Raw genomic sequence first — 23,126 nt, 5'->3', positions numbered from 1 at the left:
TGTTTTATAGTTTATATTTTTCATGTTTCAAGATATTTGTGTGCGATTTTTTTTTAATTTTCATTCCAAATACATGTTGATTTTCTTAGATGTGAGAAATTTAGAATATGAAATTTATTTTTGAAAATGCAATGATTGAAAAATATTCCTTTATCAAGGAATTCTACTTGTATTTGTATGGTGAGTATGTAGGTATCTCAACTAGCAAATGGGGAAAACAAAACCTAGAGTTTATTCTCAACTGGGCTCTTTGAAAATAGAGATTTATATAATTTATTTAAAATGCATATACAAAGTTACACATAAGATACTACTTGACTTGTTTATGAGGTGTTATGTAAAAAATATTTGTAATTTTTAATATATTTATAAATGGTCTGTTTTTCAGTCATTGGTAAGTTCTGTTGCGGTCACAGTAATTGACACTCACTTACTTAACTTCAGTGTTAAAAATATAAACAAATAATGTAACGCATATATATTTATATAAAAGTCAATAATTTGAGTTCAGTGTTCAAAATATAAACAAATAATGTAACACATATACATTTATATAAAAGTCAATAATTTGAGTTCAGTGTTCAAAATATAAACAAATAACATAACACATACATATATTAAAGATAATATATATGTTAACAAACTCACTTGAAAAACATCACTTTGCATGCACATGAAATGTTTGACCACCATATCAGTAAATATACAAGTACAGAGATTATAGTATAGACCGATCAGTCTCTTATGCCCCTTATTTTTAATTGATTTTTTTTTAAATGCCAAAAAATAAAACATTTTGATTGAGGACATCTTAAACATTAGAAAGCCCAAGCAGAGGGGTATCAAAAGTGTTTTAGAAGCCTCGGTTGCAGTGTGGTCTTTGTACAAAACATGTAGTTACTTCTGTTATAACTATCCAGTCAACACTGAGGTTGTGAGTTCAAACCACTTTCTTGCCGGTGCACTCAACTCCAATCTTAATTGACTAGGATTGTCAGTTTTCCTATTGAAGGTCGGTGGTTTTCTCCAGGGACTCCATCTTTCTCCACCAATAAAAACTGGCAACAACGAAATAGCCCAAAAGCGGTGCTTAAAAGTGGCGTTAAAACACATAAAGTCAATCAATCAATCAAAATTCCAGGTCCTAAAAGCCAAAGCAGACGGTTTAAAAAATCTTTTATATATTTACTGTCCTTTTTTTATGAAATAACTTACCTTTTAGGGATTAGAAAATGTCGTAAGTTATAAGATAGTTTAAAAAGTCATTCTGTTATACATTATATGCGTATTTGTCGCATCTTTAAAATTTGTTGAGGTGATTTGAATGGTATCAGTACTGTAGGATTTCCTCATTTATATCTGTTTGAAAAATTATATGTTCATCACAATTTTTCATTTGACTTTTTCTTATATTTGTTTGTTTGTTATAGTTCAATCTATTTATGAAGACCCTTTGAAGTCATGTTTTTATGCTAACTGTGTAACACTGTTGAAATATAAAATTATTAATTTTGTCAGCCAAACTTTTCTTTCTGACATATGAAATGAAAGGGAAATGTACTAAGGATTTGAGTTTATTTGCAGAATGTCTAGTTCAAGAGCTACAATACAGGTCGTTTAATATGCAGTAGAACTCTGTGCTCTATATTTCCTGTGCCTATTTGTTTTTTTAATTTTTTTACAACTATCACTAAAATCAATTATTTTTTAACCTTTTTGGAAAGAAAAAAATATCAAAAACTGTCTTGATTCATTTTTTTATATCAAAAATATGAATGAACTTGCAGCACTTTTAATCTTGAAATAATGGACTTGATAAAAGGGGAGTGAAGTGTAACCCTTTCAACTAAGAAATACAAAATATCTTTTTAACTGTATATGTCAATTACATTATTTTTAATTCCCTATATAATAGATTTTCATAGATGTTTCAAAAATATTAATGTTTATCATCTTGTGCTCATGTTGAGATATTTCTGTGTGTGTTTTGTCAACTGTGTTTGTGCGTGTGACAGTCATGTTGTTAATTATGTCAAATCTATAGCAGATGGTATCACTGATTTTATAAGAATTTACATTAAAAGATATTTTCAAGTTATTCAAATTTAATGCATATCTACAAATGGCTCTTCTGGCCCTTTTAATGCTTGTTTATTTGCCTTGGTTTGGTATTGTTATTCAACTGTATCATAAATATAAATAAAATACATACAAGAAATTAATGTCACATGACATTTAAGAAAAACATGAGCATGGAACATAACAAGACAAAGTATACATATTTTTTTTAAATTTTAGGTTGAAAGATGCTGCAACCAGAGACAATTGTTTTATTGTTTTGTTACTTTTGTAGGCAAGTCAAATGGTGTTCTTCAAGGATGCAGTAGAACATGTCACAAGAGCTGCAAGAGTGTTCCGACAACCTGGTGGTCATATGATTCTCGTAAGTTTCAGTATGATGTCTGTTACAACATAATTATTATTCTGGGAATAAAACATCAGTTTTTCTTATTATTTTTTTTGTGCTGAGGCTGATTAATAGCATGATAACTAATTATATACCAAAATGTCCGGTACATACTATCTGAACTATGTTTGTGCTGCTGTATTTTCAAAACACAACGATGACTTTAAATTGAATGAAAAGAAAACTGATATAAAAATTAAAAAATTTGCTTTGTGTCATGATTCAAATAGATTAAAGGTTACATAATATGAAATTTCATGAATACTAGCATGATTGTAAATAGCTTTTATTGTTAAACATGATAAATGTGTCTTTAAATTTTATCTTTGACAGTAGAATAATCTATTTGCTATTATAGGTTGGTTTGGATGGAACAGGAAAGTCAACAGTAGTACAGCTAGCTAGTCATATTGCTGGATCTGAGTTATTCAAACTGTCTTTACACAGAGGATATGGTATAACAGAGTTTAGAGATGATCTGAAGCAAGTGTTTAAGCTTAGTGGAGTTAAAGGACTGACCATTGTGTTTCTACTAACAGATGCTGATATTGTTAAAGTAAGAAGAAGAATAAATTATAAATAAGATTGTGGATTTGTGGATATATATAATATATAATAAGGATATCTGTAAAATCATTATAAGTGGATTATGAACTTTAAATTTGGAAAGAAACTATACTATATATTTCTTGCAAGTAATGTGTCCCATGGCATGATGATAATATAAAGGTAGGGATATTCTAATAATAACGTTTATTCATGAAGGTGTTAAAATTGAAAAGGTCTGTTAACAAAGATTTTTTCACTGAATGAATTATTGTATGGCAATAGAAAATGAACTCAAAAATTCTAAAACTGATCTAACTGATTATCAGTACCAAACAAACTCTAAGATCAACACTGCAATTATCTACATCATGAACTTGAAAAAGGATTAACAGCTTTGGCATTATCCCTAAGATTCACATAAAAAAAAGTGCATTAATCAGGTCTTTAATTTATAGCTCTTGAATACTCGATAATTTAAAAAAAAAATCATATGATTTTGTAGGAATCTTTCTTGGAAGATATCAACTGTATCCTGAATTCTGGAGAAGTACCAGATCTGTTTGATGCAGAAGAACTAGATGCTATCAGAATGGAACTTAGACAAGCAGCATCACAGGCAGACATACCAGACACTAAAGATTCTGTATATCAGTTCTTTACCGGTCGTGTCACACGTAACCTTCACATTGTATTGACACTCAGCCCTGCTGGGGGTAAGTTCCGTCAGAGATGTCGAATGAACCCAGCATTTGTTAATTGTTGTACCATTGATTGGTATGATGAATGGGAAGAGGAAGCCATGTTGAGTGTGGCAGAAGTTTTCTTTGAGAATGCAGAGTTTATAGCTGATGAAAGTTATGACTTGAAGGCAAGTGGAAACAGTTCACACCAGAAACTATTTATTTGTTTTCCTGTTTTTTCTTGTATACCAGTTTCTTATTGATATGTTTAAAAAAATCTAAGTGTGAAAGCAAAAACTGATTTGGTAGGACTGGGTTTAATCTATCATAAAATCACCTAACTCAACTGATTTTCAATCCAGCAATATTCATGTCAACACCTAACCATTGAATAGATGAAGGGTTTAGTTTTAGTTGTAATATAACAACCTCTCTGCAACAGCCTGTATAAAGGAAAAAGTATGTAAAAAAAAAATGGTTTCTTATTAAATTTTAGAAGATGACCATTGAAAGTTGCAACTTTAAAGTAAAAGTTATTTACCAAATACTGACCAGTTTTATAAAACATTATTCAAAACTCTGAATTGTTTTACTAGTTGTATTGGAGAATTTAACATTCAATTCATATTTATATTATTACCATTAATCCAACAGATTAAAAAAAAAAATCATTACTCCAATTGAAATACATGTATTTTGTGTTATAGATTCTTAAAGAAAGAGTTGGAAGAGTTTGTGTAGATATCCATAACACTATTGGTACAGCTGCTCTTAAATACTGGGATGAGATGAGACGACATTACTACGCAACTCCTAGTAGTTATATGGAGTTCATCAGGCTTTACTCCAAGATGTTGAGAGAAAATAAACAGTCCTTCATTAATAACAAGTATGGCATACTTTAATTAATAAAATTGATATTAAGGATAAAAAAAATTCTTATAGATGTTTTTGATAAAAGGAAAAAAAAAAAGTAATTCCAATAGATTATAAGGATAAAAAAATACTTCTCATTGATATTACGGATACAGATAATTAATTAAAGATAAAGATTATTATGACAGAAATAAAGTTAGTTTATTGGGAATGTCATTATTTTGTTGTTAAAGAATTTCATGACTACAAATTAAAATATCTTTTTACTAGTAAATACAAAAGTTAGATGTAGAGTATTGTGACGGCAACCAAAAAACATAAGTACACTATAAAACATCTAGAGGTCACTCACTATAAGATCATCAATTATCAAGCAATCACTTAATGAATAGCTCTAATTTATCCCAAGTATAGACCAGGTGTGAATAGTTTCATGATGCTTGAAGTATAAAAAAGAAGATGTGGTATGATTGCCAATGAGACATCTATCCACAAAAGACCAAAATGACACAGGCATTAACAACTATAGGTCACCGTACGGCCTTCAACAATGAGCAAAGCCCATACCGCATAGTCAGCTATAAAAGGCCCCAATAAGAAGGTCTAACATTAAAATCGAATTCCCCAGTAGACCAAAACAAAAGATAGCCTATGTCTTGGCTTCAACATATTGTACTTTTAAGTACATTTTACAAGATGTGAATGTAAAATATTTATGAATATAACTGCAAGATTCTTGTTGTGCATCTTTCTATATTTTATTTCAGAGAGAGATTAGAGAATGGTCTATCAAAACTATCAGAAGCTAATGATCTAGTGGGAACTTACCAAGAAAGACTCAAAACACTTGGACCTCAGATTGAAGAAAAACAGAGGGTAACATTTCCCGTCTCAAAATTCACCATGCAACGTTATGCCTATTCTTGTCTGCCTGAATTCAAATATATTTTTAGTTCAGAAATATTTTGACAACCTCTAAATTAGTTTATGATTTGGATTTTTTTTTTTTTTTTCAAATAACTTTATGGAAATTGAAAATGTGCAGAGTTTTAGCTAAAACAAATGTACTCTATTTTGTGAGCTCCAAATCATAACCATTGAACTATTGAGAGTTTATTTGAATAGCTTGTCTTTGTTTTGGAACCATATTTGACTCTCTCATATGGAGTTATTATACTGAGTTTGTGGTATGCTGTTATCACCTTATCCGTTTATCCATATCTTTCATGATTTTTGAAATAATTTGAAGTCTTACTTTTATAATTTTATTTTTGTAACAGGATACTGAGGTATTGTTAGAACAATTACAGAAAGATCAGGATGCTGTAGAACAAGTCCAGGAGATAGTCAGACAAGAGGAGGAGATCATGAAACGAGAGACAGAAATTGTACAGGAATATGCTGAGGTACGATTTAGTCCACTTCAAGATAGTGTGATACTCATCCTTTTGTTATACCCTTAGATTGATTCTTAATCAGGCAAAGTTGACCTTAGGCTTTTTAAGATACCTAATAAATGCCATTTCAGCAACATATTTCACAAAAAAAATTTAATAGAAAAAATACTTGTAGGCCTTAAGCATTTCTGTATATTTTATGATCAATTTTAGTTGTGAGATTTTTTTATGGAAAAAAAGCTGGATGGTGATTTGGGATATATATTTTATTAGTATCTTACATTTATACTGTAAAAGATAAGTTAATAATAATTTGTTTTTTATTTAAAATCTTTGATTTTGAGATGGTACCATGGCACTGAAAGTTAAAATGTTTAAGTCGAAAAACATAATGGAATTATAATGGGGATATAGCTGTCATTCTCAAATTGAAATATTAGCACTAACAGGACAAACACATACATCTATATAGTTAGAGAAGGGGAAAAGGTCTCTGCGCAATGCTAGGCGGTGTTGTCGTAGAAGTAAGAAATAAAAAGTAAAGGTTCCAGTCCTGGTGTCGGGGAGGAAGTTAAGAATCAAATCTACTCTAACATCGTTAGGTTGATTTTCTAGGCACTTTATATTATACTGTATAGATATACATCTTTCATATAACTCACTTTTTATTTAGGAATGTGAGCGAGATTTAGCAACAGTATTACCAGCTTTAGATAAAGCAGAAGAGGCCTTGAAATCACTAGATAAATCTGATGTCAGAGTTGTCAGGTAGGTTGTTTATATTGGAGGAAGTACTTGAAAAGTATATTATTTTGTGGGCATCAATTTTCATTGTTTGTGAAAACGTTGGTTAGTATAACCTTTTATTAAAAAAAAGGCTTTTTCAGTGAAGAAATATTGTTTTGAACAATAAATGTCCTATTTGTATAAAAAAGGGTGAACATTATTAATAGTTTTTAAACAAATCTAACTTAACTTTTATTTTACACTGATTTAGAGAGATATATGGTATTGATAGCAGCAAGATGAAAGGATAAAGTTATTATTTTTATGCCCCATTTAAGGGTATTATGTTTTCTGGTCTGTGTGTCGTTCGTCCGTCCGTCTGTCCCGCTTCAGGTTAAAGTTATTGGTTCAAGGTAGTTTTTGATGAAGTTGAAGTCCAATCAACTTGAAACTTAATACACATGTTCCCTAGTATAATATGATCTTTCAACTTTTAATGCTAAATTATAGTTATGATCCTAATTTCATGGTCCTCTAAACTTAGAAAATGAAGGTGTGATTGGGCCATCCATGTACTATGGACACATTCTTGTTTACAAATGACTGAATATACTGGTAAATTGTGAGTGTAATGTATTGTTTATATGTTTCCAGGACATATGCCAATCCACCAGAATTGGTAAAGAGTGTTTTGAGAGCTGTATGTGTGTTGTTCCAGAAGAAAGATGATTGGGCTGCTGCTAAACAAATGGTTAAAGAACCAGACTTTCTTAAAAATTTACTGACACTTGACAAAGACACATTACCAGGGAGAGTAAGTACCACAAATATTTTTGAAAAACTTGAATATTAGCAATAAAAAATGATAAATTGATGTCATCTTGCATGGTAGTGTCTTCTTTTGACTCATATATGAATTATATCAAAGAAAAAAGTCAGTCACAATTATTTAACCTATAGAACTTAAACACTGATTTATTTTGAGGTTTCCCCAAAATAAGTTGGTATTTAAACATTATTGATAAATTTGTAAGTGAAACCTATAAAAATTGTAATTCTATGAATATTAGTGAATAAAAAATGTCTGAACTAACTTATTCTATCTATAAAAATTGTTTACAAGAAACTGTGTTTATGCAAAGGTGTTCCACAAACTGAAGAAATATTCCAAACATGAGGACTTTAATCCAATCACAGTAGGACAGAACTCTGGACCATGTGAATCTATCTGTCTGTGGGTTCTGGCATTGGAACATTATTATGAAGTCAACAAGGTAATATACACAAAATTAAAATTCTGATGTACATCTTTTGAAGATATCATTAATTTTGTTTTGCAAGAACTATCACATTTTGCATTTTGATTCATTTTACTAGCTGTATAACAGTGGGATTTTTTTCAAGTCTTGTCTGAAGATTTACAAGCGTACTATGCACATTTAAAAGAACATCCCATTTGAATGGTTTTACACTAGTAATTTTTGGGGACCTTTATATCTTGCTGTTCAGTGTGAACCAAGGCTCTATGTTGAAGGCCGTACCTTGACCTATAATGGTTTACTTTTATAATTTTTTATTTAGATGGAGAGTTGTCTCATTTGCACTCATACCATATTATAAGTTATCTACGTTCATATTCGTAGATATGGATATTTTAACACCCTGAAGTACCCCAGTACACCATGAGGCGTAGCTGAAGGGTGTACAGGTTACTGAAGGGTGTTAAAATATCCATATCTACGGATATGAACGTGGATAACGAATTAATCCCCGGTCTTAGTCCTAATCAGGCGAGTTTTATGGAAACTCGGGTACAAAGTGTGACGCGAAAACAACGTTTTTTTCATTCTCTAAAAAGGTTTAATTGAAATTTGTAACTTTGACATATTTTTTACGTGGTGTAGGGTACTACTACCTTTGGTAGAACCCTACAGGTAGTCAAATATAAGGCATTTTTAATACGGAGACAGAGAAACTGGTTTGAGTCAAATTTGGCGCCCAATGTTGTGAGCGTTACGCCATAGATGGTGTGACGTCAACGTGGGTAATTTGCATAGCTAGGTCAGTAGTCCCATTCCTTGAAAATGTGACAGTCAAGTGATGCATTTAATGAAATGAGTGTAAATGATCGGCATATTAGAACAAAATGGTTAATGAATTAAATATTTAATTACAAACATCATGGATAATCTACAGAATTCAATATTTCACAAGGGGCAATCATGGAACTACGGAAAACTTGCGTGAAGATCCCCCGTATAATGGTTAGCAACGTCCGAGGATATGGGTTAGCAACACCCAGGGGCTATGGGTTTTGTAACAACGTGCGTTAACCAATCAAAATCCTAGATATATACTAAGCCGGGGATAATTTCCTATATCTAACCTATGACTTTTTTAAAATATATTTAAAAAAAAAGAAGCTATGTTGTGGTTATCTCCCATGGTAAAACTGAGGTTTTATTCTGATTTAGTACCCCTGTCTTTCCAAGACAGTTAAGTATACTGTCAGACTTTGAATTTAGTCATGTCACATATTTCCATTGAAGATGAGGTATATATCATATCATTTTTTCATTGCAGATGGTAAAACCTAAACAGAAACGTGTTGAAGAAGCAAAAGAAGCACTTAAACTTGCAGAAGGAAGTCTGGCACAAAAACAAGCTAGTCTTACGAAGGTATAATTTTTTTAACTTTTGGAAAGATAACAGCCACAATTAAAAAAATACTAGATAAATAATATTTCTTAAATGGTGGGCAAGCATCCATACTATATGTGAAGCTCAAAATGGCTTTTATTTATGTAAGTGTCTATACTATATGCCAAGGTCATAACAGCCTATTTTTTGCTAATTTTGAATATCTTCAAAATAACAGAGACCACCAGTGATGTGCAGGTTTTTGATGAACAAATGGATCAAGAAAGATGTAAGTGCAATACAATGTCCTTCTGGTCGATCCTACCAAAAAACAGCAAAAAATGTAAGAATTGTTATTTTTTTGGACTGCAAACAGGAGAAAAAGCAAAAAATATAACAGAAAATGCTATAGTTTCTGATATAAGAGATAATAAGACTTCTATATTTGTGTTACATTTTATTCTTTTATAATTCAGATTCAGCAGCATTTGAACATGTTACAAGACAGATATACAGAAAGTGTCAATCAGAGAGAATCATTAAAACAAGAGAAGATAACTACTGGACTAAGATTACAGAGAGCTGCAGTGCTCATAGATGCCCTGGCTAATGAAAAGGTAATTATTTACACTCTGATATCGTATAATTATCAAAAGTAGTTTAAAGAAAAGCTGCATTATTAAATTTAGGAAAATATTACTTTGGCAGCACTGTTCTTGAAAAGTCAACCACCTCTTTCTCACCTCTTATAGAAAAAAACATGAGCTTAACTATTTGCAGACTTTAAGATTAGTATTTGCTTCATCTCTTCCAAACACTCAAAAATTAATAATTGAATACCATCAGCTTGAATTCAGAATTATGTATCTAGGTTGGGGGTCTATGTTTCTCATCCTGTGAACTGGAGAGTAAAACAAAAAACTCAGCATGTATGTCTATTACAATCCAAAGTATATTTGTATGAAATAAATTTGTTATTCTCATGAAAATGCATGTACTTCTGTTTTATAATGTTTAGGTCAGATGGCAGGAATCAGTGAAGACATTAGAACTAAAGTTACAAGGCCTAGTAGGAGATACATTAGTGGCTGCTGCTTCTGTAGCTTACATAGGACCATATACAGCTAAATACAGGAAGGATCTACTGGTGTCCTGGGTAGACATGTCTAAATCTGCTCAGATACCAATCACAGACAAGTTTGATCTAGTCAAAAGTACTGTAGATGCTCATCAGGTAAGTTTAAAAAATTATTTACAGCAATGATTTTTATGTACATGTACCCCTGTAGTAGATCAAAACTTGTCTTTCTTTTTCTGATATATCTTGAATTCAGATGTTGAATGAGTGCCAATTAGACAACTCTACATTCAAGTCACAATGTGCAAAAAGTAAACAATTGTAGGTCAAATGTATGGCCTTCAACACAGAGCCTTGGCTACCTCTGAACAGCAAGCTATAAAGGGCTCCAAAAAGTACTTGAATAAAACCATTCAAACAAACAAAAAAACAATTTTATCTATATAAGAAACGAATAATGCTCATGAACCACATCAATAAATGGTAACCACTGAAAAACAGGTTCCTGAATTAGGAAAGGTGAAAACAAATGCAGCAGGTTTAAAAGATCTAACCTGAAATACAAGTGTAATAGTACAACATAGAAAGACAAACTATAAAATATCAATTGAAATGGCTTGACTTGATCAAATAGACATATTAAACAAACAGGTTTACATGTATTTAGTAAAACAAAATTTTTTTCAAAGTAGGTAAAACTGGAATAATTTCTAATAGGGGTGGGGGTAGTAAAAAAGTTGATTATAATTTTTTTTTTATAGTTTGGTATATGACCTAATAAAATGTAAAAATATTGCAGGTTTTGAAGTGGCAGAATGAGGGATTGCCTCATGACAGCCACTCTACAGAGAATGCTTTAATAGTGAAGAAGGCTCAGAAATTTCCCTTGTTCATTGATCCACAAGGACAAGCTTTCAAGTAAGTTTTTTTCTGTTATTGATGTAGATTTTTTTCTATGGCTAATTATCAATTTTTTATGCCCCATTTATGGCCATCATGTTTTCTGGTCTGTGCTTCCGTCTGTTTGTTCGTCTGTCCATATGATTTTTAATGCCAAATTAGAGATTTTATCCCATTTTCACAGTCCACTGAACATAGAAAATGATAATGCGGATTGGGCATCCATGTACTTGGAACACATTCTTGTTTGTTCCTAGTACTTGATAAACCATATCAGTTGCTGTCTATCACTCACATAAGAAGACTTGAAAACCCTATTGCCAAAACTTGAAAAGCATTTGTACATTCATAACTAAAAGCTTGAATGAAATAAATTGTCACTATATCTAGCAAAGTTAAATCTTAGGACTTAAACCCTACAATGTCTCATTTTGCTTCTCGTAATACTATGGTAAGGCCTGAACTCATGAACCACCTGTTTTTTGCCTGGGTAAATTGAACTTTAAACAGGGTATAAGCGCCATAACCATCTTTCTTTACCTTGGTAATTTAAACCTTAGGAAGGAACTTTACATAATTATTGAGTTCTAGTTGCCATACCACTATGTCATGATGATTATGTTTTGTGTTATAATAACACCTCCTTAAACTATGCTGTACTAAAAGTACTTATTAATAATGAAATCATTGATTAATTCCTGGAACAGAAAATTAAGAGAAACGAAATAGATTATGCTACACATATTATATTTTCTCTGAATTTTAATTCTCATTTAATCATTATCTTAAATCTAATCTCCTCTTGTGTATTACTAAAAGGTAGTGGAACTAATAAGAAATATATCGCATAAAAATCTGTGAGAATTACTGCCTACAAAGTCCTGGGGGACCACTGGAATAAATTTAGAAACTATAAAATTTGTAATGTCCTTTGAGAAAGAAATTGCAATATGAAAATAAATTTATGGGATAATTATATTTCTATTTCATTGTATAATTGACTTTACTGTTCTCATCATTGTGTTTCTTTGATGATATCTAAAACCTGAAATTCTTGATGGACAAATATGTCTATTTTTAATTTCTGTTTGGGTTATTACATTATAATTATTTTGTTGTTAGAAAGGATCGATTAGAAAGTTTCTGGACAGTAAATTATGTTATATTTTATAAAAAAAATATTTAATATTATATAGGGGAAAACAACTTTGCACTAAATATGATTTATTTTATACATGTAAACACAAGAATGATTCAATAAATCTTATAAATCATGAGGAAAAAAAATCTAAATTCTACAATAAATCTTTGAATAAAAGAAAAATATGTTTTTTTCATACTTAAGTTTTTCTATGACATCTTTATGAATTATAAGCATGTCTAATCTTAGAAAACAGTCTGGACTATATTTTGCCCTAATATATCTTCAAAATAAGTTTGTTGTCTGTGTTACATCCTATTCTATAAATAATTCAAAATTTAACCTATTATTGAATCCCTTTATTCTCACAGCTATATAAAGGAAATGGAAGGAGCAGGATTAAAAATAGTGGCAGCATCAGATCCTAATTATATGAGAACATTAGAGAGTGCCATCAGAGTTGGAGAGGCTATGTTACTGAAGGTCTGTACCTGATTTGCTACTTCAAAAAATTATCCATTTACTCTTTTTCTATAAGCGGACCAATGGAGATTATCAATTGATTCTTATCAGAAACAAAACCATTAATTCATTGCCAATTTTTTTACTATCTGAGTTTACTCTTTGTATAGTGCTTAAAATAAGCCCTGTGTTGAAAGCAATTTTGTTTAAGATGTTGTAAAGGGATCTAATTATAGATATTATTAAAAAGGTGGTTAATGATGGGTTAAAATTGGCTTTAATGAAGTTATGATGCCTTAATCATGCATAATTGTCATGTAACTTCAGTTTAGTCCAATTATTCTATATTTTTTAAAAGTATTTTGCCAGATTGGACCTTGTTGTTAGCAGAAAAGCAGAAAATATGAATTTCCAAAACATAGAGAAAACACATCAGAAATATTTTGTTTTTCTTAACATGATTAAGAGGAAATATGATTTGAACTTAACTAAGTTTTTCTTAAACTATTTCTAAAATAAGATATTTAAGAGTTTTATTGGGAAAAACCCATGCTTTTTAAAAGTTATTTATTTTATGATCCGTTTGAAATTTAGCTTTCTTATATGAAATATTTGAAATAAGACACAAACTTAACCTTGAAAAATTATCAATAATTTATTTACGTATGATTAGCTTGCTTTTATATTGTCTTTTGACATAAGACACTAACTATACCTTGAAAACAATCAAAGCTTTTTATATTTACCTAAATCGTGTTTCCTCAGGTGCTTCAACTCCTATAAACTGATTAATTTTAGAAATTTTACTGTAAGATATTATTCTGAGGTTTCAAGTTCACATGTTTTTTGCTACAATTAACATTGACTGGTATGCTGCAAAAGATGGTTTCAAAGGAGTTCTTTCAGTTTTATGTTTTTGGTTCAGAGTCGTTATAAGACTCCAGTAGTATGCTGCTGTTCAAAAGTCTTTAAACAATTGAGAGAAAACAAAGCCATGATACAAACTAAAATCCAGGGAAACACAACAACTATAGAAGTAAAACAATGAAATAATAGAACACTGAAGTGTAAAAACTTGCATAGAATAATCTTGATTCTTATAATTTGTGCCATTTGTACAAGTTATCTCCCCTTATTGCAGTACTCATTTCTCTTTCTAACAGATTTGACATCTTATTTGAAATATTATCACTAACAAGTACAGATAATTATAAGTTGTGCAATCTTGCTTATTTTAACATTTATTACATATTTGCATTTGAGGGAATAAATGATTTTATTTATTGTTACAGACTTGTTAAGATGGGAGATAACTCTCAGTCTAAATCATTAACAATGCAAGTTCAGCACTGAATATTACCTTTCAGGTCATTTAGGACTATTATACAGTTCTAATTTTTAGGTGTGTTTTAGTTGGGTTTTTTTTTTGTTGTCCTTGGGTTGCAATCCTATTGACATAAAAGTAAAAACACAAAAATACTAAACTCCGAGGAAAATTCAAAAAGGAAATCAAAAATCAAAATTTCAAGGTTTATGATTAATATCATGTTAGCTGTTGGTGTAGGATTTGTTCTGTGTTGACATTAGAAGTGATTGAAATCATTATCTGTTTTGTAACATTACATTTAAAGGGTAATAAAGGATGTTTGATTTAGAAATGTCAGGGTTTTTTTTGGGAGATTTCTCTTTTTAGTCTTTTTTTGTGTGCATTGATAACAATAATATGGAGTATACTTCAAATGTTTATCATGAAGTTTGTCAGGCATATATATGAGGTTTTCCAAAAATAACCAATTCTTGTTGTAAATGTTGTGCTTATATCCTGATCTTTTCAATGATAGCATAGCCAAATATGATATGGACACAGTAATTTCAACTAAACTGAACAGAGACCTATTGTTGTAAACTCCTATGGCATTTGGTCTCTATAGTAGAGAGTTGTCTCATTGACAATTATACCACATCTTTTTAATATGGGGACGAAATTCCCCAAAAACAGTAGAAAAATAAAAAAAAATCGGGAAAAGTACTAATGAACTTAAAATCGGGAAAAAAATTTGATGTCATGTTTTGAATTCCTGCAATTTGTATGAAACCTCGAGCAAAATATATATTTATCAGTCTAGTATAAAAATAGGAATGAATGCAATACCAATTTCATTTTCAATAATTCCTTGATATGAAAAAAACATTACCTGATGATAGTGTTTCTTTGTTTACATTGCATATGACCTCATAACTTAAATAACGTCACAACTGAAATCCCTAACAACAGAACCAAAATCGGAAACGTTAAGGTATTTCCGTTTCTTTCTTTTTTAACAAATATTTAAGTAACAAAAAAATAATTCATACAGACTTCGCAACTTCCGAAGCAAGGTTGTCGGCTCTCCCAACTTTTCGGAAGTCCTGACGCAGAAAATACAAAATAGCGGTGACGGCAAGGATTGATTGCCGAGTTTATGAGCTTCGGTCCTTGCTTAGAAGTTGACAGACCTCGTCCCCATTTACAGGTAATGCCTGCCTCATATTAAAGCTAATCAATATGATTGGATTTAATCTGTTACACCACCACTCTAAATCAAGGCCTATATTACAATCACCTTTTCATCCATTTGCATAAAAAATAAGTTTGTCACACTTTTCTCAGGAAATATTGAACAGGATTACTATATATTAATTCAGCAGCGTGACACTGATAAATTGTAAAGTGTGAGCAATTTTCAGATATGTCAGATACCTACCTCCTGTTTGCCGATACTTTAATAATTATTTCAACATGCTGAATGAACTTATTAAAAATTATCGCACATTTTTCCAATACAAATGAACAGAATGACTTCATATTAAGTCATTAATTTGACAATGATGAGTTGTAACAGGTGAGGGTTATTTGGATTGAGATTGTTTTCCTATTTGCAGAAATATTTGTGTTACATTAATAAAAAACTGAACTAAATGACTTCATATTAGGAAGTCTGTATTCTTTGACCTGCGTTTCGTGGTTCTGTTAATATCTTCAAAGTGTTTTTAGTTTGTAATTAATGTTATAAATCCCAATATGTTTTCTAAATTTTGTTGGTGTATTCATCCAGAAAGGTACTTTGAATTCTGAGAAAATGACCAAAGTTTGACCTGTGAGTTTCATGGTTAAGTTATTAACTCTTTGATGTATTTTATGCTTCTTTTGATGTTATTGATCCCAATGTCTTTTCCAATCTTGTGACTGTTCAGCATTCATCCAGAAAAGTATTTGAATCTTATATGATTTGAAATTTTTCACTTTTATTAACAGTGTTTTATTAGAAACCATAGGTTATATACATTCATAGATTCAAAGATTCCAAGATCAATATCCAATTAACCTTATATTGAAATATATATCTCTCAATTAATATGGTACCATTCTCACTTTGCTTCATCTAGTAATTCAAATCAACGATTAAATATTTTATTTAAAAAACAATGCATTTTAAATAAGAAAACAATCTCCCTCAAGATTTTTGATGGAATAGTGACTGTATATTTTTACCTCGAGAGATTTCAAGATAATAGATGTTGTATTTACTGAATGGTTCTGTTTATTGCTAGAGTTAAAAACCCTGCACAAGTAACAAACAATAACTTGTGAAGATTTCTGATGTTTGATTAATGCCTTTTTCTCCTTTGATAATTTATCATCGATGCAATATTCACAATTCATTAGACTCATTATAACCTTGGCTTTACGTTACATCAGATTAATCGGGTTTTCTAAGATGAAATAAGTTGATCTTTATTAAAAAAAAATTATCTGAGAATTTTTTGCGAGGTAGCAAATTCATGATAAAGGGTTAAGCAATAATCAATTAAACAATTAATCTTAAGAAAGTGTTTGTAACCTTTGGGATGTAAACATGGCTTGTTTGAATAGTTTTACGCTAGTTTTTTTGGTGCCCTTTATAGCTTGCTGTTCGGTGTGAGTCAAGGCTCTGTGTTGAAGACCGTACTTTTAACCTATAATGGTTTACTTTTACAATACTTGAAAAGACTTCTGTCTTGCCACTTGGTTCAGTTTTGTTGTTCAGTTACTGTAACATTGACATATGCAGTGAAACCTGTTTAAACCAAACCTCTTTTGGACTTAAGATTTTTTTCTGTTTTGGCTGATGTTCTGTTTTATCAGGTTCACAACTAATATAACTTGATATGACGCTGCTTGAGAACATGTTTGGTTTATACAGGATTTATGTTTATACAGGTTTTTGGTTTAGTCAGGTTTCACTGTATTTTACAGTCCTGTTATTAATACAGAATCCCAGTTTTTTTTGGTTTTATATATTGGAATCATGTGGTTGCCATATCCACCAGCTAACATAACAATGGCTGACTTTCAAGATGGCCATCGGTACACTAAAAAACAGTTTCAAATTTTTTATAAATTTTATAAAGACAGGCTCATTTACATTCTTGGGAACATCAAGTATTAATTGTTTCAATATGAACACCACTTTTTATGAGTACCATATTTGTTGTGTATCCAACTGTACAAATTTGATTTTCAATAGAATTCTGTTTGCCGCAGCAGAACACTGACTTGAATCTCTTCTTCACTGATGATATTTGAAAGGCATAAATAATTGGATCTAATAAGCTGTTGAAGAACGCCAATCCTGAAGTGTAGATTAAAATTACTCCTTTGTCTGAATTTGATTTATGGTACAACTTTCCCTCCACATTCAAGATCACCAAAATACCTGTTAGAAATAAAAAAGTAATATTATGTTAAATCACATACCGGAAGTAGGTCAATGTTTGATTTTTTGCACAGTTACCATGCAAATATTTACATATTATTTTTGTGTGGAAATAACAGAAAACAAATTACATGTAGTTAGATTTACTTTTTTTGCTGCTGAAAAACATGAAATATTAACAATGCACAGATATAAATGAAACTTTATATTTACGTAAAGCATATTTTAAGTATTTCCTGGCATCTAAACTTGTATAAGGATTGATACCCTATGAACATTTATTGGACCACAGATGAATTATCACGTTGTGATTGGTTAAACGCCGTCACGTGGTGACCCCCTATGCGACCGTATGGGGTTAGTAAGTTTCATATGGGGTTCATGACGCGTTAATTGCAACGTCTTCTATTAATGTTGTTGTGTTTCATTGTTTATTTTTCAACAAAATGCCACAGAAAAAGTCCAGCATCCGATAAATTCGTTATACGGTTAACTACTGACCCCCTACGTATCCATAGAGGATGAATAAAATTCGTAGGGGACTCGGCCTCCGGCCTCACCCCATATGGATTTTACTAACCCTCTATGGATCTGTATGGGGTCAGTAGCAAACCATATAACTTATAGTATTGTATTGTATACATTAATGTTAATTATTTGTTTCTGTCAATGATCATGTGCTGCACTTAGTATTCATTTCTATAAGCAATTCGTTTTAATGAATAGATAGAAAAAAGCAAATTTATTGAAATAAATATGTGCAATTTGGGCCCTTCCTGATGTGTCAGTTTTCTAGTTTTATGAAGTGAAACAAGATATTTTGTTTACAATAACAATTGGAAACTGAGAACATCATCACTTATTTACATCTATTCTAAAAAATATATTTCCTAGGATTATAGCTTTATAAAAGTGAAGGATTATTTTTCATACTTTTGTTTTATTCTATGCAATTGCATATTCCCCAATTGTGCATTAGAACAAAAAAATTGTAGAAATAGTTGCAGATTTATTATTACACCTTTTAATTAATCATTTCTCTTACGTAATAGAAAATTTAGTTCATAGTGAATTATAACACATGAATGTAACAAAATGAAATTAACGACAATTCTAGCTAACTGTATTTTGGCTAACACTGTGATAGATAATTTGATAGCTTAAACTCTCCAGATTTATAAGTTGAGCTTGTATATTCCAACCAGTTACTGGCAAAGATTACAGGGTATCCTTTTTCAGTTGCTTTCAGATAGACCAAATAAAAGTGACTAAGATACAGTAACACTTCTGGTAAAAAAAACCTTCAGTTACAAAGATGGTTATTACTGATTGAAAAATAAAACCAAAATGTGTGTCTTATAAGAATTTGTTCATTGAACAAAACCATGCTCTGCTCAATGAACCACAAAATCTGGGTCAAAATTTTAATTGGCATCATGTATTCAAAATTTTGAATTAATGGGACTGCAACCTCAAGGAAAACTACCTTCAACCAAAACTTTTGTGGGAAAATTTGGTTGATTATTTAGGGAATCACTAAAGCATGACTGAAGCAGGCCCCTTCTGAGTCTTTTAGTGGTTCCTACTGATGAAAATTTTTGGATCTGCCACTGACATAATGCCCACTACAATTGTATCCCCCACAGATAATGGGTTTTCACGTGTCTAGCTCTTGGATGTCAACAATAGTTCACTCACCAATTAGTTCTATTGATTTGTCTTTAATCTGCTATGAATTAATTATTTATCTTGTCTAGCAGTTATTAACAATAAAGCTTTGTCTCTGGTCAGCACATCCAGGACAGAGTACAGATAGGTACTAAGTAAGGTATTATTAGAAAAATTGCTGGAGGAGTTATAGAAAAGATTACAATGAGCTTAATTCATTGGCAACCAATTTCAAGCTGAAACTGTTTAATCTTACTGTAGCATTGTCAGAAAATTCTTCTTTCCTTGACTTTAGAAAAAGATCTGTTAGAAACGGAGGCATGAAGTGGTACTCTTGACTGTCCATCTGTCTGTCTGTCCATGCAAAGCTTGGGGGAGTCATTTGTGTCCTTAAACACATTTTTTTTTTTATATTTTGATGCACAGTGCACAGAAATGATCCAAATTTTAAATGGGGTATTTTTTGTCAGTTTAATTTTTTCTTGAAGAAATTATAAACTTTGAAAGCAGACAGCCACACAGTTATAGCTTAATCAAGACAAAACTCATGATATCAAAAGTACTAATGCAAGACTGATGTATATTTTAGATAGAGTCTTGTCCTGAATCAAGCTTTTGCACTGGTGTAGGCAGGTGACATTATGAACTTTTGTCATAACTTTATTGTGGAATTTTTTGGTATAAAGATTATCATTGTCTTTTCTGAAAATGAAAGTAATCTGAGGAAGTTACTTGGCTTCTTAATGGCTTAATTCTTATTTGGGGCTTAAATTTTACAAATTACATTACCTGATAGGAAATTGTTAGAAAATTTCCTTGTACAGTTAAAATTCAAGCCAAATATAAGTTGGGTTCTTATGGGGTTCCTATGGATTTATTTTCACTTTAGTGCAGACTGGACAACCAATAAGGCTCCCAGCAAAAGACTTAGTTTTACTTTAATCTGATGGACAAAATTTCTAAACAATATGAACCAAGTATAGAGTGTACATTTTCTGTAAATGCTAACAAAGTTTTGATCAACACCAGATAATCTTTTCATACAAACATCACTAATCAGTATCTCTTGCATTAAAATAAATTAATTGGATGGTCATTTAAAACAGCAAATAGACTAGTATATAGCATTGAAAGCCAATATTTTATTGCAAATATGGCCATCTATTGCCTTAGGTTAGAAAACACTTTTTTTAATAATTCAAAATTTATTAATAATTACCTGTAGGGAGCCACATGAGAAGGTATACTCCTATAATAATACTGATTGTTTTTGTAAATTTCCACGATAATTTATCCTTTGCATGTGGATGTACCATTCTTTCTTGTACGGCTATCTGTCTAGAATGTCTGTGAGCCACTTTGAAAATGTGGCTGTAAAGAATAAGCATCAAAATCACGGGTATAAAAAACAAAACTACAATCATCCGAAGATAATCTTCATGCAGAGTACCAAAGAAACTACACAAAAGGTTATCACCATTGGTTTCCTCATAATTGTTGTTCCATCCAAACGTTGGTATTAATCCTACGAGTATAGCAAATATCCACACCGAGATACACGTAGTCAGAAACGTTGATCTTTTACACAGTCTGCTGTAGTGTAAAGGTTTTATGATTTTAATATAACGGTCAATTGTGAGCGCTAAGAGGTGAAAACCCGATGATATGGCCACTGTCAGTAAAAGACTGTATCTAAATCTACACTCTAAAGAGTTTTGGAAATTTGTCATGGTATATGCTGTATTATACAGCACCAAAATTCCCGTCAGAAAATCTGCTAACGCCAAACTTAGTAAAAGAACATCTGCTGTATTCGTTAGTTCATGTTTCCGACGAATTGTGTCGATGACGAGAAAGTTCAGAAATAAAATCATAACACCAAGAATCGTTGTAACAATGTTAATGATTAAGTATGAAACTGTTACTCCATATCCATTTAGAACATAAAACAAAATGTCAGTGTCGTCTGATGCATTCATTGTTGCATACTGTTTTGCATGTCTTGCGGCAGACAGCTTTCAGAATTTTTTCCATGAAATAAATTCCATTGGTTGCGTCAAAGAATTTTTTTCTGAATGATTTATTAATACGTTTGCGAATATCAGGTATTTAACAATCAGTTCATTAATTTACCTATTTCACATCTTGTTGACAATATTCTGTGACCATATATAATTTCTCCAATTATCACCTAAGTTCTATGAACTATAAGTAATGATTGTTCAGTTTTGCGTATACTGTTCGATTGTTTACACCATCATAATGCATTGTCATTTCAATTGTCCTATTATTAGGATGAAATAGATTGGAATTGAAATAATATTCGTTGTAAGTTTCCTTTAACGGTAGAATGTCATTATTCATTAATTACGATATTTACCTTTATTGATTCTGGTTATCAAATTCATTGTTTTCATTATTTTTTTCGCCTTCTGATGACTTTTGATTTTTGAAGTGACGACATCTGTTTTAGTCTTACTGTAATAAACAGTGTATCTATCACCAAGGAAAAATGAGGTATTTTTCCTTGGCAATATTTTTTGAATAGTTTTGTATAAATAAACCTATATTTTCTTTATTTCTTTAAGGATGAATTAAAGTGTTAGAATGTCAACATGTCAAAACTAAGTAAAGGCTAAATGCAAATAATTTACATCTCAAAGAAAACATAATTAGACTGTCTTTCTTAATTCTGGATTAGGGATTAAGGTAACCTTGAGAAAAAGCTATTAGCACCTTCAAAATATTACAATAAGACTGTAATTAGCTATTTCCTTTTTTAAGATAAGATACAATAGAAGTGTTATATTTTAGTTACATAATTTTATACTTTAACTATAGATTGTAATTGATAAAAAGGTATCTAAGGGACCATAAGTTTTAAAATAATTACCCTCCCCTTTTCGGGAGTTATGTATTTTGATTGGTCAAGTTAATATGATATACATAAAATGATTATTGAGATTTAGGGAGATGCGTTTTAGAAAGGGACTTGGAATATATTATTATTAATAACTTAATGTAATTTTAGAGATTGGATAATATTTAGGCTTGGTCACACCATGGTGACTTAGTTGCATATTCGTATTTATGTATTACTTGTGTTGTACATATTAATGCTTATCAATTCGAGAATAATTAATATATCATCATTGAACTTAGTGTTTTATTGACTTCTTGTGCGTTATACAAAGAAAACCAGACAATGCGTTACCTATGCTCTACCATCATTATTCAGAGTTAGCTCCCCTACAAAATAATATGATCAGAACTGGGTTGCAGAATGTCAGCTAGTTCCCCCACTTATTGACATGCGATTCGGTCCGGTCATATATCTAATAGATGACTTTATTGTTTTTATGAGTATATTGAGGACAATTTTGTACATTTCCTTTAAAAAAAATAAAAAAATCACACACTGACAAAGGAAATTTTCCTTGATATCTTATTACAGAAAAAAACCCAACATATTTTATGGGTATTTAGAACAAACATCTTCTAAATGGGTATTTAGAACAAAGATTTTCTGATAAAAAATAAAATGTTTTACATGTAAATCAGTGAACAAGGAAGATATCATGTTACTAGTGAGACAAAAAGCATGTTTTATTTTCTTAATATAGGGTAAATCTGACAAATTGTAATGTATTTTATTGCTTATAGAAAAGTAATAAAGATCTTCAAAATTGTCATAAGGAATTCTTTCACCAGTAATAAATTCAAAATTTTATTTCATTTTATGAACAATTTTAATCTAGCAACATCTACTACGTAAAGTTAATAGTGAATTTTGAAACTGATGAGAA

At 30.8% G+C, this 23,126-nt stretch overlaps 2 protein-coding genes across 2 annotated transcripts in view; one reads left to right on the top strand and one right to left on the bottom strand.

Moving 5' to 3' along the window:
• Window positions 1–23,126, top strand: part of LOC134711379 (dynein axonemal heavy chain 6-like) — a 127,064-nt gene that overhangs the window by 74,398 nt on the left and 29,540 nt on the right. The window contains exons 53-66 of the mRNA XM_063571938.1: window positions 2,354–2,443; window positions 2,826–3,023; window positions 3,519–3,884; window positions 4,404–4,585; window positions 5,340–5,448; window positions 5,853–5,978; window positions 6,643–6,737; window positions 7,350–7,509; window positions 7,838–7,969; window positions 9,279–9,374; window positions 9,812–9,952; window positions 10,354–10,569; window positions 11,213–11,331; window positions 12,826–12,937. Of these exons, the coding sequence (XP_063428008.1) occupies window positions 2,354–2,443; window positions 2,826–3,023; window positions 3,519–3,884; window positions 4,404–4,585; window positions 5,340–5,448; window positions 5,853–5,978; window positions 6,643–6,737; window positions 7,350–7,509; window positions 7,838–7,969; window positions 9,279–9,374; window positions 9,812–9,952; window positions 10,354–10,569; window positions 11,213–11,331; window positions 12,826–12,937 (2,142 nt within the window). The remainder of the gene's footprint in view (window positions 1–2,353; window positions 2,444–2,825; window positions 3,024–3,518; window positions 3,885–4,403; window positions 4,586–5,339; window positions 5,449–5,852; window positions 5,979–6,642; window positions 6,738–7,349; window positions 7,510–7,837; window positions 7,970–9,278; window positions 9,375–9,811; window positions 9,953–10,353; window positions 10,570–11,212; window positions 11,332–12,825; window positions 12,938–23,126) is intronic.
• Window positions 17,325–21,905, bottom strand: LOC134709397 (adenosine receptor A3-like). Its single transcript, XM_063569563.1, has 2 exons — window positions 20,540–21,905; window positions 17,325–17,652 (listed from the first exon to the last, which is right to left on the bottom strand). Exons 1-2 carry the CDS (start codon window positions 21,297–21,299, stop codon window positions 17,375–17,377), a joined length of 1,038 nt encoding a protein of 345 aa, XP_063425633.1. The 5' UTR covers window positions 21,300–21,905; the 3' UTR covers window positions 17,325–17,374.

Source organism: Mytilus trossulus, chromosome 3, assembly GCF_036588685.1.
Source record: "Mytilus trossulus isolate FHL-02 chromosome 3, PNRI_Mtr1.1.1.hap1, whole genome shotgun sequence".
Classification (NCBI taxonomy): domain Eukaryota; kingdom Metazoa; phylum Mollusca; class Bivalvia; order Mytilida; family Mytilidae; genus Mytilus; species Mytilus trossulus.
This window is presented reverse-complemented; position numbering and strand designations above follow the sequence as displayed.

Bases quoted from the DNA above. Each gene is read 5' to 3' on its own strand.
- LOC134709397 (XM_063569563.1), bottom strand. From the start codon at position 21,299: ATGAATGCATCAGACGACACTGACATTTTGTTTTATGTTCTAAATGGA. The intron at 17,653-20,539 runs GTAATTATTAAT...TATTTCTAACAG, and splicing joins TCTCATGTGGCTCCCTACAG to GTATTTTGGTGATCTTGAAT.